Source organism: Vulpes lagopus, chromosome 5 (genome assembly GCF_018345385.1).
Source record: "Vulpes lagopus strain Blue_001 chromosome 5, ASM1834538v1, whole genome shotgun sequence".
NCBI lineage: Eukaryota > Metazoa > Chordata > Mammalia > Carnivora > Canidae > Vulpes > Vulpes lagopus.
This window is the reverse complement of record NC_054828.1, coordinates 108,980,405-108,997,328: the sequence shown is the minus strand read 5'-3', so window position 1 is coordinate 108,997,328 and position 16,924 is coordinate 108,980,405. Positions and strand designations below refer to the sequence as shown.

At 48.9% G+C, this 16,924-nt stretch overlaps 1 protein-coding gene across 3 annotated transcripts in view; it reads right to left on the bottom strand.

Moving 5' to 3' along the window:
• Window positions 1-16,924, bottom strand: part of XDH (xanthine dehydrogenase) — a 60,361-nt gene that overhangs the window by 37,453 nt on the left and 5,984 nt on the right. For all 3 annotated transcript variants that reach the window (XM_041755364.1, XM_041755363.1, XM_041755365.1), the window contains exons 2-9: window positions 16,338-16,395; window positions 13,299-13,395; window positions 12,050-12,158; window positions 8,753-8,879; window positions 7,775-7,836; window positions 4,010-4,078; window positions 3,595-3,684; window positions 2,383-2,524 (exon numbers count right to left, since the gene is read on the bottom strand). In XM_041755364.1, the coding sequence (XP_041611298.1) occupies window positions 2,383-2,524; window positions 3,595-3,684; window positions 4,010-4,078; window positions 7,775-7,836; window positions 8,753-8,879; window positions 12,050-12,158; window positions 13,299-13,395; window positions 16,338-16,395 (754 nt within the window). The remainder of the gene's footprint in view (window positions 1-2,382; window positions 2,525-3,594; window positions 3,685-4,009; window positions 4,079-7,774; window positions 7,837-8,752; window positions 8,880-12,049; window positions 12,159-13,298; window positions 13,396-16,337; window positions 16,396-16,924) is intronic.

Here is a 16,924-nt window from a genome sequence, read left to right as displayed (position 1 = left end):
CAAGAGAAACGAGAAACCTGAAGTCAGAGGCTCCTACCAGAACAGGCCTCAGCACTCTTCCCACCACTCACACAGGATGTAGGACATATTCGCAATGGCATCATGCTCTGTGAGGGTCTCGGCATTGGCAGGTGCAGGAGACAAGATGCGGGGGTTCAGTACGGTTTGCACACTATTGGCCTGAAAACTGTCTTCCTCTGCCTCCTGAGAAAAAACCCTATGGGAATTCAAATGAGATAAACTTTTTTTTTTTTTTGCTCACAAAAGCTTCATTTTCTTCATCTAGCTTCCTAACTCTGTGTTTGTGCTCTGACACCTTTACTACGATTTCTGCGCTTCAATAAGCAAAGCACACTTGATTGTGTCAAAAACACACTCAGTGCACGTGGAATCACATTAGGCTCCACTAATGTGTTTTTTTCGTTTCAAATGAGATGAACCTGAATTAACATGTGTGTGTGGGGAGGGGGCAGGCGTGGAGGGGATCACATATGAAGGCACAGCATACTAAAATATGTCAGGAACCCATCTAAATACTTTACATATTTTAACTTATTCTAGCCTTACAATAGCCTTGTGGGATACTGTGACTTTCCATTGATAGATGAAGAAGCTAAGGCTTAGGAAGATTAGGCTCTTGCCCAAATTACACAGTTAAGAATAGGCATGTTTCAGTTCATGAGCAATTCTTAGAGTCGGAGTATAATAGTAATAAAACAGGAAAGTCCAACACTCAGACAAAAAGGAAAATTGTCTAAGGAAGAAATCATCAAACTTGCCTCCTTGGTCCCCAACATCTGCCTGAGGCCTTCAAGAGCGTGGCTTGCGGGACCACACATCTGTACCTGATTTCTATTCTGAGCCAGTCAAGTTAGAAAGCTCTGCGAACAGACTCACCTCTGTTCCTCAGACCCTGGTTAGCTCTGCACCCTCCGAACCCTTCCCACAGAGCTCCAGATGGGAAGGTTCAAAAAGAAAAGTCTGTGCCTCTTCTCCACCCTCTTGTGTGCTGACTAGAGTCTCTGATGGGTGGTCCAGGTTTTGAGGAGTCTGGCCTGTTTGAATATTGGCTCCCAGGACAAAGAATGCAGGTAGAAGGCATATGGGGCCCATCTTGACAAGTCTCTCTACGTCTAGCTTCCCCCAACCCCCTGCCCTGGCTGTCAGTGCTTATCCTGTTGAGTGTACTTGTATAAGGAAGAAGGGGTGAGGCAGATGCAGTGGTCTCAAGGAATTATTTCTAACTTGAAGCTTATACATTTGTTGTGGATTCCCTTCTATTAGAATCTGATTGGGTCCAGGATGTTAGGCAACCCCATGGCAAGGAACATGTCTTAGGTCAAAGGAGCTCGAAAATTCTTCCAGCCAGTCATTGTCTGCTTTAACTCATGCTTTCCTGGACCCTAGGGCCATAACTACACAGGCCATCAGGGTCACATCACTTGAGGCACATCTCATAGGCCACCCTGCCAGCCCCTCTGTGTCACATTACTACCGTTGGGGTCTCTGTCCTGCATCTATGTTCACAAGGGCAGGGCCTACTCTGTACTTCTGCCAGCTTGAAGCCAAGGCAGGGCCTCTCCTCTGTGTCTACAGATCCAATAAGAATTCAGGGCCCAGAGGGTTCCTTCCAGAACCAGAGCCAAGAGACTCCCACAGGACTGCTTGTGGATGCTTAAAAGCATGTCCAGCCCCCTCATCCCCAAACCAGAGGTCTTCTAAGGCAGACCTTGGCTATGCCATAATTCTTTCCTCAGAGCCTCCCTGGGCTTAGGACCCAGCAAAGTGGAAATGGGACAGGACAGCTCCAGAAGTGGATGGAGATTAGCAGGGACCCAAGGATCTCTGCTTCTGTCCCTCTGAGGAGTGGGGCGGAGAGCTACACAACCTGAGTCACCCTGACCTATTTGCATATTGTGAGCCTCATGTCCCAGGAGGTGGCACCAACAGGAAGGTGGCCACAGTTATGGGCAACACAGACACAATCACATTTGGACACCTCTCCTTGGCCTTTACCACATCACCCCAGAAAAAGGGAGGGGCAAGAGAATGATATTTGTGGAACCCCTAACATCGGTCAGGCATCAGCCTAACATGTGACCCACATCACTCCATCTTCACTCAGACTGGGAGATGCTCAGGGGAAGGAACAGTGACAATTGATCCCATAGTCCCTGGCACATCACTGGCCCTCTACGTGTTTATGCAGAGCAGTCAGCAAGGACGTCATCTAGTCCTGAGAACGACCCCTTAAGGAGGTATTATCACCCCCATATAGGAAATGGGGAAGGAGAAGCAAGTGTTTTGAGGACATGGGGCCAGGGAGGGGTTGCTCCAGGCAGACTGGCCCCAGGCAGGAGGCACGGCTACCCTGGCTCTTACCAATCTCCGTGTTCCCCACCACCAGCTTGGCCTCGGGGTGCTGGGCTTTGAGGTCCAGCAGCTCCTTCAGGGTGGAGGCCTGGATCCAGGTCACTCGCTCGCCTTTAAAACACAGCTGCTTCTGAGGAACATCTTTCAGCCTCTGGAAAATATAGTTTCTTACCGCACTGTCCCCTTCTCACTGCCATTCCCTGATATATTTAAGTCTGCAGTGGGATCAACTCTTCTACCGATTTGTTTGATACTGAATTAAGAATGATGATATAGGTCCAGGGAGAAGGAAGGGGAATGTCCTGTATTGAGGCAGGGAGTGTGTTGCAGCTCTTACATAGGTTATCTCACTTTGTCTTTAGGGGACCAGGAGATTATGGGAGCTTCACCTGCCACAAGGCGACCAGAACCATCCTGACCAAAAGCCTGGGTTCTGTGCAGTGTCCCTCACTGTCTCCCGGAGGTGTAGTGGACAGGGTGTGGGAGGAGGCAGAGGTGTGACAAAGGGGTATCAGGAGGGAATTCAACAGAGGGCCGGTTCTAGTGTGTGAGGGGTGCTGTGGGGCTGGGAGAAAAACAAAAAACAAACAAACAAACAAAAAAAACAGATCAAACTGATAGTTTTTGCAAGGTGCACAATCCAGAGAAAGATATACCGGTGGCCAGCTGCAAAGCCCTTCTTTCTGGCCCATTGGACTCACTAGGTGTCTTCGTGTGCACAACACCCCCTGGCATCTGCCCTTGAGAACCCGCAGAGGGGCTCGATTCTTTCCCTGCCACACATGTTGGAGCAAAGAAGCAGAATCGCCACAGTGAGAGGGTGAGTGTGAGAGTGTTCCTAAAACAGAGCAGCAAGCCATGGATTGAACCCTTTGAGTACAGCTTTGTTTGTTAAATAAGTGGACTGCTTGCAGAGAAGAGGATGGGTTGCTTGGGGGTTTATGCATTCGATTTAGCCAAGAGGTCAGGCAGATGTTTCTGGAGCACCTGCTACTCTACGAGATGTGCTGGACGCTCTCTGTGCTCAGGGCACCATGTGTGGGAGAAGTGTGAGTCTCTTTGGGAGTGTGTGACAGAGGGACCTTTCCTCTGGGTGTCAGAGGAAGGAAGGAAGACCTAACAGACCAGGACACAAAGGTCCCCGTTGGTATGAAATAAAGTGGGTCTCCAGAGGCTCATGGCGCAGAGACTTCGTTGGGCCTCTCTCTGGGCACCACCTACCAGCAGCTCTGGAGGGAAGATGGGCTCCTGGGTGGGGTCCAGTGGCATGAACTCTTCTGGGTTGAACAAAGATGGCGAGAGAATGACCCGCTGGAAAAGGGAACATGAGGGTGATATCCTATCTCCTCCTTTAAAATGTCCTGTGGGACCTACCCAGCCCCTTGTCCAAGCAAGCTTGTTTGCAGCCCTCAGCCACTTGGTGGAGGGCCCAGAAGTTCCTGGAAAGGCAGGAACAGAGAGTTCTTGCCAGTTATGCACCCAGGGCTAACGTGCATATTCACCGCCCCCCCTCCCCCAATTCCAGGCATAACTATTTCCTCTTCCAGCCACACTGTTCAGAGTTTGAAGAGAATCCATCGCTTCCTTTGATCTGAGACCAGTCCCCAGGCTTCCAGGGAGAGGAGGACCCACTTACTGAGCAGTCTTTCTTCTGGTTCAGGCAGCAGTTGGGGTTGTCCCTGCTCCCTCCACAGCACCCACCATCCTAGAGAGATGACAAATATTCACACAAAAAATACTTGAAAAGAGTTTTCACAGAAGCTAAAAAGAACCTGGATCACTAATATCCAATGGCATCTGGCTCTGCCACTATCTCGGCATCCAAAGGAACAGCAGATGGCTGCTCCCCATCCCACCCACCTCTGCGGGGACTGAAGTCCTCCCTCTGCTTTAACCACTTTCCCTTTCTTGGTTCATGGAAACTAAGCAACTCATGAATAAACAGATAGGATCTCTCCTGGAAGTAGCAGGAAAATTTAATTTGACAAAATTTCTCTCTAGGGGCATCTAGGTGACTTAGTTGGTTAAGCCATGGACTCTTGGTTTCAGCTTGGGTCAGGATCTAAGGTTCTGGACTGTGCACTGGATGTGGAGCCTGCTTAGGATTCTCTCTCTCTCTACCCCTCCCAACCCCATTCATGCTCACACTCTCGCTCTCTCTCTCTCTCTCTAAAAAAAAAAAAAAAGAAAGAAAGAAAATCTCTCTATAAAGCTAAGTCCTATTTTATCAAAACATATCTTTATGCCCATTTTCCCCCTTTAAGGCTTCCTCCTTAGGAAACCTCTGTGAGAGAAATCCCCATTGGTGCTTTTGGCCCTCTGCTCCTGCATCATCAAGTTCTGGCTGGGTGCCTTCGAGGCTCTGGTCTGTGTGTGGCTCCTTCCAAGCAGGTCCAAACCAGTGCTAGCTAGCTAGCTAGAGATGTGTCCAGGCAGCGTGCCAGATAACCTCACCATTAGGCATTAGGCCCTTCTTGCCAAAAAGCTAAACGCTCCTGCCTCCTCACTGTGACCCTGTCTGTGCTAAAGGTACAGGTCCAATGACCCATCACCCCTGGGGAATGAACTTGCTCAGGACCCCTCAGGGTGCCCGGGGGCACAGTATGGAGTGGAGTTCAGATCACCGCCTCCCAGAACCGAGGCATTGAAGGTGGGAATGGGATGTGTTCACCTAAGTGATCTGTCCAAAGAAGGCAGGAGTCCCAGCTTAGCAGCTGGAAGACATTCCAGAATCGTGGAGTGATGCTGAGAGGCAAAGGTGGGAGAAACTCCCAGGCACGGCTCCAAGCACAAGTCCAAGCAGCCTGTTCCTACAAAAGCAGGTCTGGGGCAGCCCCTCCGCACATGAATCACAGGAGACACATTTCCCAAAGGATGAGTCACACCTCGACTAGGGTGCCCAGGAAAGCCTTCGAAGGGCCTGGAGGCTGAACGTGCGGCCTTTGAGAATCTGAAAGCACCGTCAGCCGTGTCACCAGGAGAGAAGCCTCCCCGCCTCAGCCCCCTGCACGCGCTGTCCTGTGTGCAGACCCCAGGCCCTCCTGCGCTCACAGCCTTGCCACTGGCTCTCAGAGCTCTCCCTTTTGGACCTTCCCACCACTTCTCCTCTGTGTTTAGACAAAAAGGGAGAAAGAAATAAAGTTCTTCTAGTGTCTCTTATCTTTCTTCCTGGAGACGGGTGATGCAATGCAGGAGGAATCACCAGACCCCACCTGAAATGAGGGAACCTGTGTACAGGAAGCCATCAGCCTCACTCACCCAGTCCTTGTGGGGAGGGACATATTTCACAGATGTACATTTTCCAGATAAAGTGTCAGCACAGTCTTCCTTAGGTCTTTTTTCTTGAGAATTCATTGACACGGCCATGACATAAATTACTGTGATGTACAATAATGTGGTACTGCCCTCAGTGTCTAGTGAGGTTGAATAAGGCTGGTGTTTTCCACGGACGGATTTCTCCTTTCCTCAGCGGGCTGGACTATAGGCTTGTGATAATTTTTTTAAAATATTTTATTTATTAATTTGACAAAAAGAGCATGCACACAAGCAGGAGAAGCAGGAGACAGAGAGAGAGAGAGGGAGAGGCAGGCTCCCCACGGAGCCTCCCCATGGAGACCAACGCGAGGCTCGATTCCATGACCCTGAGATCATGACCTGAGCAGAAGGCAGATGCTAAACTGACTGAGCCACCCAGGTGAACCAGCCTGTGCTAATTTTTACAGTACCTCCATGTCTTTTTTGCTGCTAGATGGACATCATCATTTCTTGCTGTGAACGGTGTGCCTCCTTCTAGCAAACCGTCCTCACTTTCCTAATGTATGTTCTGGGCATGCAAATGAACTAAGCAGGTTCGTCAGAATTGTGTGCAAAGTCAGAGTTCAGAGGCTCTAAAAAAGGCCTTGGTGGGAGGGGTCTCCAATGAGTGACGTGCATGAGCTTCTAAGCACACTCTGTGTGCCAGTCATTTTGGAAGCTCTGCTCTGCTTACACTGCCTGGCAGCTGGATCAAGGGAATCAGGACCACTTCAATGATGATAAAACTTCAACCCTGGGAAGGAACACACCATGGACTACACTCGAAAGCCCTTCTCTTTCCAGAAAAAAGGAAGGCCGGTAAAATTCTTTGAGAAGCCTCTTCAGAAATAAATACATGGACAAGATTAATCCTTGGTTCTTGGGAAAGCCTGAGCAATTTATGAAGATCAAATAGTGAGTAATGGAAGAAACATACCAGCATCATAATTTATAGTTGCCATGTATTTAGTACTTAAGACATGCCAGACATTGTTCTAAGGGCTTTTACAAGAAGTACTTTCCACAAATGCTGTAAGAATTATTATAGGTATTATTATAATTTTATGATATTATTATAATAACATGTTTTCTTATAATTATATATGTATTATTATAACATTATAATATTGTAGGTATTCTAATAATCCCCATTTTAGAAACAAGGAAATCTGCCCAAGGTCATGCATCAGCTAAGTGAAAAGATGGGATTTGAACCCAGGTCTGCAGACTCCAAGTCGGTGCTTTCAGTCATTTTCACTGAAATCCACACTTCATTCCTCATCCTTTGTCATCAAACCACATTCAGCAGAGTGTGCTGCTTTCCCTCCCTGGAGACCCCACCCCCTTCTTCACCCTTTGTGCTCATCGGGATACAATACCCCTTTTCATAATATAGCAGCCCTAAAGGTCAGTGAAAGGCACAGGGTCTGTGTGACTCCCCCGCTCAACCCAGCATCAAACTACAAAGAGACGGTTTGATTGGAGTCAGGAGTAGCTTGACCCAGCTGGGGAAATCAGGTAAAATCTGAGGAGATAAGCCAAGAAGGGAGAGGCCAGCACTCTGTCCTCCCTGCCAGTTGGCAGGTGTGTGTCTGGGGTTCTGGAATCAGTACCCGCACAGCCCGACTGTGGCTTCTCCCTCAGAGGTATACAAACACTGCCGAGATGCACAAACTGTCTGGACATCAAATTAGCAGTTTCATGAGCCCCACGGAGCACCAACTGCAGACAGCAGCTGGGAGAGGATGGGAGGAGAGGCTCAGGTGCTGGGGGGCTAGGTTGTTCTTTAACACCAGGCTCGGCACCTGGGCCTGAAGAGCGCTGTCAGACCCGAATGCCCTGGAGGAAGTGAGCTGTTGGACAGCATGCTTCTTCCTGGAGCCAGCCTTCTGGAAGGAGAGTCCTGGGGCTATTGACGACAACCTTCTGAATGAGAATGGCAGAGTGCCGTGCCCGTGCCAGGTATCCACAGCGGGACGAGCTGCCAGCTGGCCACCCTGTCTTTTTCCTCTCTCTTCCAGAAGCCCTTGGCATCCCTCCCAACTGTGATTCCTGAGTGTTGCTGCTTTAGGAGCAAGTCCACTGCTGTCCCCGGGCCCCCTCTTACCTTGGCGAAGGTCCGGAAGCCCTGGAGGATGGGTCTGTAGCCCGTGCAGCGGCACAGGTTTCCTGTGGGCCAAGGGGGGGAAAGCTGCATTGTGAGCGCAGGCCCCAGGGCGGGGGGTGGGGGGGTGACTTAGCTCCCGGCTCAGTGAGATGCTCAGTTTACTTAATCTGTTTCCTCTGCCTGGAACACCCTGTCCTCTTCCTTGTATTCCTGACCTCAAACCATCAATCACTTCTCCCAGAAAGCCTTCCTAGACGGCCCAGACTGAACCAGGTGCCTTTTCTGAGCACCCACATGGTGCCTAGTCATTGCCTTATCAGTAACCTTATCAACCTACATTATTAACTCTCTTCCCAGAGTGCAAACTCCTTGGGGGTAGAGACTGTCTTTCATCCCCTGGGGCATCCCTGTATCCCCTGTACCTTGTATAGCACTTCACATGATAGGACTCGATACACTGATTGAATAAATGATGAATTGAAATGGTGAATGGATGGGGAGTCTTCTCTGTTTAATTCAGAGGAACAGACACCTTGTCCAGGCTCCCAGGCCCACTCACAGAAGGCAAAGTGGGAAGCCAGTTCCTGCCCAAGGTTCAGAATCATGATGTGGCCTTTGCAGAATCTTGCTCTAGTACAAGCTGAGAAGAAAGGACTACCCTCTGTGGATTTCCCAAATGATCTCCTCCTGTACCAGCCACCCAGTGCCACCCCATCCCAGCGCAGGAGGACACCCTCAGGAAGAAAAACACTACTGCGGGAGACCCCAAAAGGTCTCCAAACCACGCAAATGTTCTTCAAACCCAGAGAGTGCTCAACTCCAGCAGACCTGAGCCAGCACGTTGGGGCCTGAGCCTTTCCTCCAAAGGGCAATTCCTCAACCTCCTAACCCATCCTTGGCTTCCACTCTGGCCCTCCCCTAACCTCCACAAAGCCTATTTGCTATTCCCCATCCTAGGCTGTGGCCTAAGGCCCCTACCTTGGAAGGCATTCTCGATCTCCTCAATGGTGGGCTCAGGCTGATTCCGGAGCAGCGTGTACATGCTCATGACAATGCCAGGGGTGCAGAACCCACACTGGGAGCCATGGCTTTTGGCAATTCTCTCCTAAAAGGGACAGACAACACAGAGGTACATGTTGGCAGAGCCTCTCTCAGGCTCCCTAGATGACCCAGCAGAAGCCGGTCCATGTCAACAGACCATATGGGGGAGCAGTCAGTGCACAAAATCAGTCCTAGTCCCAGCTGTGGCCTTGGTCAGGTCACCAAGCTTCTCCAGAGCCAAAGGTTCCTCACCTGTGTGATGACGACCACTCTAGCTAGCACTTATCTCTGGAGCTGTGGTGAGGATTTAATAAGATAATTTACATAAAACTCTTAACATTATTACACCCAGCACATAGTAGATGATCAACCAATGTTAGTTATTCATAGGATAGTCTCTTCAAAGAATAGTGACCATTAGAACCAGAAGGGCTTCTCACTCTCCATTCTCTGCACTGAAAACAGGAGGAAGCAGGCCCAGAGATTTGAGAGATTTAGCCAAGAACACACATGGTGAATGCAAGAGCCGTGTCATGTTCTTTTAATACACTAGCCTGTAATCCAGCTCAACTAGCATTTACTAAGAACCAAATGAATGCATTTTTTTTCCAAACTAGAACATTGCTACATACTTAAGGGAAGGAAAAACATGGGGTCCATAAGAGTTTGGAAATGTGCCATATAGAATTTTCTATATGCATTGAATGTCACAGAATTTTCACTCGAACTCTGCAAGATTTTTAGTGTAAGGAGATTCTTCATGTCCATATTATTATTATTATGTCTCTTGGGAGTTTCTCCTGGTACTTAAGTAAAATTGATAAAGTACTGTATTTCCAGTGCCTAGCATATAAATTTATCCATTTATATATATTTACGGAGAATTTGTTATGTGCCAAGCATAGTAAGGGCACTGTAGATAGAGCGATGAAGAAGAGAGACGAGGCCCCCAGTCTTGTGAAGTTGTAGGGAAAATACTGACAAAAGAAACAGGTAAAGGTCAATGCTATGTAGAGATTTAACACAGGCTGGCAGTGGCTGAGTGACCAGGGGCTACTTGCAGTGCTCAGAAACAGCCACTCTGAAGAAGTGACTTTTAGGTTGAATTTAATAACATGACTTAGATCAGGGAAGAGTGTATATGACCTCATTACATTTGTTAAGAATCACTCTGGGGGCACCTGGGTGGCATCTGATTCTTGATTTCTACTCAGGTCATGATCTCAGGGTCATGGGATTGAGCCCTGCACTGGGCTCTGTGCTGAGCATTGAGCCTGCCTAAGATTCTCTCTCTCTCTCTCCATCTTCCTCTGCTCCTGTCCTGCTCTCTCTCTCTCTCTTTGTCCCTGATTTTCTCTCTACCTCTCTCTCTCTCTGCCTCTGTCCTGTTCTTTCTCTGTCTCTCTAAAAAAGGAAAGAAAAGAAAACAATTACTCTAGCTGTGGGTAGGGAATGAATAGGTTACAGGGGACAAGAGTAGAAACAGGGACCAGGACACAGTGGTCCTGGCCAGACAGTATGGTGGCTCAGACCAAACAGTAACAGGGGAAGGAGAATGAAAACTTTATAGGGTTTGGAAGTAAAGTGGATGCCACTTCTGGATGGATTGGGTGTGGGGCAGGATCCATCAAGAATCAAAGGTGACTGACTCCTGGGTTTTTATCTTGAGCAATTGGGTGGATGCTTTTGCCATTGACTCAGATGGAAGAAGACTGGGGAAGAAAGGGCAAAAATAGGGTCTGTGAAGTTTGGAGATTATACATCTATACAGGGATGTCAAGTAGGCAATTGGAAATATGAATATAACCTCTAAGGAGAGGTCAAAGCTGAGGATACAAAGAGGAGTGCCGTTGGCCCTAGATGGTACTGAACCTGCCTGGGTAGAGAGTGCAGATGGAGCGGGGAAGGAGCCAGGCCCCAGCCCGCAGGGCACTGCAGCAATTAGGCAAGCCTAAAGCCAGCAGCCGGCACCAGCTTGGAGGTGGGAGGAACATGAGCAAAGCCTAGTGTCATAGGAACCACAAGAAAACAACAACAACAACAACAACAATGCACAAGGAGAAGTGGAATCTGGTTCCACAACTCACCTGGAGCCAAAATAAGTGCATGGGAAATGAGAATCTGTACCACTGGAAAGGGAGAGTTTTAGTGAATTATTCACATGTGATCCCTGTGCTTAAACTGTTCTTTCATCTGCTTGTTTCAAAGAAAATTACAAGCCCGAATTAACCCTCTCACATCCCCGGCAGGTTGGGCAAGTTTAGCAATTTCCCCTTTTGCTGCCTAAAAGAAGCCCTAGGGGTGAAGCATCAAGCCCTCTGACGTCACGGGGCTCGCTGAAGCCGCCCCTCCACCCCCAGGAGTACAACCAGCTTGCTCAGCCCAAGGCGCCGCCGGCATCCACATAAGGTGCCCCAGGAAGGCATGATCTGAGCAACAGGTCTCCTCGTGTGGCCAACGGGCCGGCCTCTGGCACCTTCTGTGACTGCAACGTCCGGAAGAAGGCGTCCTGCCTCAATTTCCCCATACGAAGAGCATTGGAAACCATGGCCCTTCCTTCCCACAGTACTCTGATCCTGTTTGCTGCCATGCTCCTAAGCATCCTGAGCATCCTGATCCTCTCCACAAAACCTCGCAGACTACTGTAAACTCCGTTCCTATACCGTCAGAATAAAAGCTTTGGTCAGACCCTCCTACCCCTCTCTATTCTCTTGTTAAGCCCTCGGGGTTAATGAGGTTAGAGACCTAGCTGCCCTCACCTGTGTCACCTGCAGGTGGCGCCAGAGAAGAGCAATGGAATTACCATTGGAGGGAGCAGGGAGTAGGTGGGCTTTTTAATCCAGAGCACAGAGGATTTGGAATCTTGAATCTGCCACCGCGGAGGTTTCCAAGGCACACACGGGGTGTGTGGGGTGGGGGTGCTGCTGGGTGAGGCGGCCCCTGGTCCCCCCTCCTTCCTGGTGCAGCAGAGCCGGACTGCTCCGGCCACCAGAGCTGGAGGCCTCCTGGCTCCCCGCAGGATCGCAGTTTCGTGCCTTGTCTCACCCACCCCCACAGGAGGGAGCTTCAGGCTTGGGGCCTCGTCTTTCTGCCCCACAGTCCCCAGAGGAGAGGAGAAGGAGGTGAGGGACATGGCTGGGCCACACTGCGTCCTGCCCAGACAGTATACTCAGTCTCACAGCCCAAAAAAGTAAGTCTGCCGCCCTGGCATGAGCCTCCCTGGCCTCCAATTACCTGCACAGGATGCAGCCTGGATTTGGTGCTTCCTATTCCTTCCACGGTTGTCACGGCAACATGATGCAAAGAGCAGATGGGGGCCAGGCAGGCATTGGCAGAAAAGTGGCTGGAGCCCTGGATTAAGGTCATTCCATTGTCCACTCAGGCCCTCGGAGACTTTGAGATGCATTGTGTCATTACCCCTCCGTGTTACATTCTGGTCTCTTCCATGGGTGTCCTCGCCTCTCTACCCAGGACTCTGGGCTAGTCACAAAGGAAACTCCCCCACCCCCACCCCATTGAGGCACAAGCCCCTACAGAGTCTCTGAGCTGGAACACGAGGGCCAAGGTCACCACCAGCCACCTCATACTCAGCCCAATCCTGGAGGCTGAGTCAAGAGGAAATTTCTGGCAGGTTCCAGGCCCAGTTCTTGCTCATCTCTCTGCAGGGCCCTTCCTTAGCCTCTTCAGTTTCAGAACCTCCAGTCACTTTTGTTTCTCTTTGTTTCTCTGCTCTCACCTCCTTGCCTTCCATCCTCTGTGGGGGAAAGAGGAGGGAATATGAGACACCAGCCCCCTTAAACAGAGCTTCCTGATGTCCATTCACCATTCATCCATTTATACAAGCAACATCAGTTCCTGAGGGCCAATCATATGCCAGGCACTCTGCTAAGGGCTGAGGAAATAAAGGTAAGATGTTCTTCAATAGCCCATGATCAACCCAGGAAAATGTGTGAAGCAAGGGCGAAGATGCGATTTAAACCGCTTATGGTGTTTCAGGAGGGCTGAGGACTGGTACTATGGGACCAGCACAGATGAGGAGTACCTCACCCATTCTTGGGAGGTCAAGGAAGGCTTCCCGGAGGAGGTGATATTTTGTGCAGTCCTAAAAGACTATCACAAGTTAGCCAGGTAGAGAAGTCCTAGAAGAAAGGACATTCAAGACTTGGGCAACAGCTTATACGAGACCAGGAAATGAGTAAGTAGAGAGTGTCAGTAGTTCATAATTGTTCCCGCAAGGATGGAGTGCTGAGCCCATGGAGAGAGACAACTGGAAAGGAAAGATGAGCCATACCATGAAGGGCCCCAAGCACTAAGCACTTTAACCCACAGGCAGTGGAGATTGGTTGAAGGATTTCATGGGATTGGAAATGACTCTAGATCTTAGAAAGTTCACATGTGCATGTACACACACACACACACACACACAACCTGACCCCTGCATCACAGTCCTTGTATGGACAATCAGCCAGTAGGCAAAGGATACACGATCTTGTTCTGGAAACGATCGTACTTGGAAAGCATCACGGTACAAGCCCCACAGCCCCCTTCTCCACAGCCCAGCTTGGTCCCACTCAGCCGCACTGGATGGTCAAGAGTTAAGGAATATGAACTCACAGAAGAGTCTTTGCTGGGCTGCTGGGAAGTTTGTGAGCAGAGCTCTAAGTATAGAGACATCTATTTTTTAAAAGATTTTATTTATTCACAAGAGACATAGGCAGAGGGAGAAGCAGACCCCTGTGGGGAGCCTGATGTGGGACTCGATCCCAGGACCCCAGGACCATGCCCTGAGCTGAAAGCAGACGCTCAACCACTGAGCCACCCAGGCATCCCTATAGAGCCATCTATGGCCAGTCACAGGCTCAAGCCCCTCAACCTGGGGAGGCAGCAGACCCACACGGCCCCCTCATCCAGAAAGTCTGCACTGTACCCCTGAAGGCAAAGAATGGAACCATCTCCCCTGCACAGTTGAGGAAAGGCATCAGGGTCCCATCAGACAGCACCCAAGTATTCCCCAGGACTGGAGCCCTATTGCTCTCCAATCCTGGAGATTTTTCTTAGCATCAAGGTCTTCTTGGCAGGGTCTTATAGGCTCCCCACCCTGTGGTCACACTGGGCAGGTGAACCAGGCTGAGCATGTGGGGCAGCCCTCACCTCAACCCAGCTGGGTGTGCAATGAAGCCACTTAGGCCAGACAGAGACATTGATACGTTCTGGGACTACTGAGTCCTGATTTGTCACCTTGGACCTTTTGGATTGATGATGCCCAGGAACCAAAATCAGGGTTGGACCATGAGCTTCTGAACATCCACCCATAGGATATGTGAGCAAAAATTAAAATGAAGATAATCTTGAAGGTCGGGGACAAGTATTGGAGCCATCGCTTACATATACTTGCAGAAACAGTCTGATAACTTTAAGTCTGTGAATGTGCCTATCAGTAATAGGCTTATTCTAGAGAACAGCACTGACGGTGGTCCCTTTCCATGAGATACATGGTCTCCCTTGCTGCGTTTCCCACAGGCTGCAGGCCTCTGAGCCATCTAGCTATCTACCAAAGTTGGAGGTCATTATCGCTGGTCACTTCCCTCATCTGCAAAATGAAATTAAAATTCATCACAAATTCTAGGTAGCCATTAATGGTTTGATTATTCAGTCATTTGAGAAATATTTATGTTTTACCTTTAATATGCTGGAATTAGCCTCTTTAAACAATGATAATAGCATCTTATACTTGAAAAATACTTATACCCATGTGCCCATTTGATCTTCACAATAATTTCATAAGCAGGTGTGGTAGGAGCTCCTATTTCCCCTACAGATTAAAACTAAACAAAGCAAACTGAGGCCCAGGGGTTAACATGAGCCCTGCAAGGCAACAGTCACTCAGGTCACCTTGTGTTAGGGCCCAAGCACAGTCATCTGACTCCAGATGTGGGGGCTCCTCTTCACCATGTGGCTGTATCTTTTAAAATACATCTGGGAAGAGCTCTCCATATCCTAAGTTATTCTTCTCGCTCATCCAAATATCTGCTGTTAGCAGCAGTTCAGACAACCTGGAGGCACATGGAGACAAAGGATAGTAGCCCAAAGTCTAGCAAAAGCTTCTAGCCTGAGGATCTTTTTGGAAGCCAGTGTAGAAGTCAAGACTGGGGTTTTGTTTTGCTTTCCAACAACTCTCAGAAATGAACTCTTGGCACAAACAGCAAAAAGCCACTTAATCTTCATTTACGTGAAAACTTTCAGTTTCAGATTTCATTTGAAACTTGACCTTTAAACTAGCAATTGCTACAATCACAAACATGTGAGGCTCTCAGGCCTTCAAAACTTCATTAGAAAACGAATGTTGGTGCCAACCAATCTCTGAGAATGTGCCTCTTTTCTCAGACCCCTCAGGTAGAGGGGCTGGAAGTGGAGTCCTGTGTATTCTCCAGATCCTACTGAGTGATTCCACTTCTGCAATAGAGCCACCAGGTTTGTGTGTCATGAAACTCCAGACCTGCCCTCTCTATATAGAAAACCCAAGACAAAATACACCAGAGCCAGATACCATCTGATAAGAGGTGAGTGAACCAAAGGTAAGGCTGTGGATTTCAGGCTTGTTTCTATGGGTACTGATACAATCGTCTGCTGTCCTAAAATATGTCACTTGAATGAGCCACTGGATATCCCTGTCTCTGGGAGTGAGAGGAGTTTGTTGACAGAGGTCAGGATGAGCATCATCCCAACAACCGACCCTGAAGAGTTTCCAGTGTGTGTGGAAGGTTAAGAGCATGGCTCTAGGCTTTAGTCTGGGCTTTGCCAGCATTTGCCGGGAATACATGAGCAAGAAGCAGGTCCCTCCTCATGTGTCAGCTTCACTTCCTCCTCTGTCAAAGGAATTGCTGTGGGGGTCAATAAGATTACCCATGAAAATCACCTTGAACTCCACCTACACGTAGTAAATGCTCAGGTGTCCCCAGTCCCTTGTCTCCCAGTGCCTGCCGTCTCCACAACGGATGATACCTCTGCACAGTTGCCCAGCTCAGGCATCCTTTCCCCAACAATGCTCCTTCCTCTAACATTCCTTCCATCTTCGCAGAACTGGAAAGATTCCCCAAGAATCCCCAGTGATTCCCCACTGTGGATCATCATAGATCTGCTGAGGAAGGCCCACTCCTCCTGAGGGGAACAGCCACAGAGTTTAGCAGGGCTGATGAAGGCCTTTCACAGCCACTCATTTTACAGGTCCAGGATTAAACCTTGGTGTTACTAGAGTCCTACCCGGAAGAGATCTTAAGAAACATCAAAAATAATCCTCTCATTCGATGGTTGATAATTTTATACCTGGAGAGCTCAAATGGCTTCCCAGGGTCACACAGCTGCTGAGTGCCAGAGCTACAACTACAACACAGGTGTCCAAGCCCTACTGCAAGGCTCTGTCCTCCACACTTCACAGCATCCAACCAGTCACTAGCCAACGACAAAGGGTCTGGAGAATGAATCCCCCCTGACCCTTCCAAACCCTCATCTAAAGTCAGGATACATTTTCTTCTCAGGTAGGCCAAAAGGGTTGTTTCTGGATCTGCATTTTTCTCCACCACCTATAAGAACAAAAACAAAAGAAAAATATATCATAAGTATGCTTAGCCATTGTCTCACCCCAAAATCTGTGAAGTTAATAGGGATGTGCTCAATAGATCATGAAAATGAAAATGTTATTCTTGATGATTCCATACGAACGAACATCATAACTACAAGCCAAACTGTGAGCATGCTGATATTTCCCAATCCTAAAATTCTACATGAATGCTTAGCTCTGGATCCATCTCAGAGGGCTCTGGTGTTGCACCTGGCGTGTTGGCTGACCAAGGTTGAGCGCCCTTCAAATCAAACATGTCAGCTCACTTCCAGGTGCTGGATCACACCACAGAGAGCTAAACATGGCAGTAGGCAGATTTCTGGCTGTGCCTCCTGCATGTACATTCTCAGTGATTAGAGGGCCAGTCTGTTAGCCTGGGCTTACAGCAGAGGATTATATGTGTTGGGCTATCAGAGCCAACAACATAACACATGCCTCCTCTATGTCAGGCATAGAGGAGAAATCTCAACCCACAAATGGTATATTCAAGA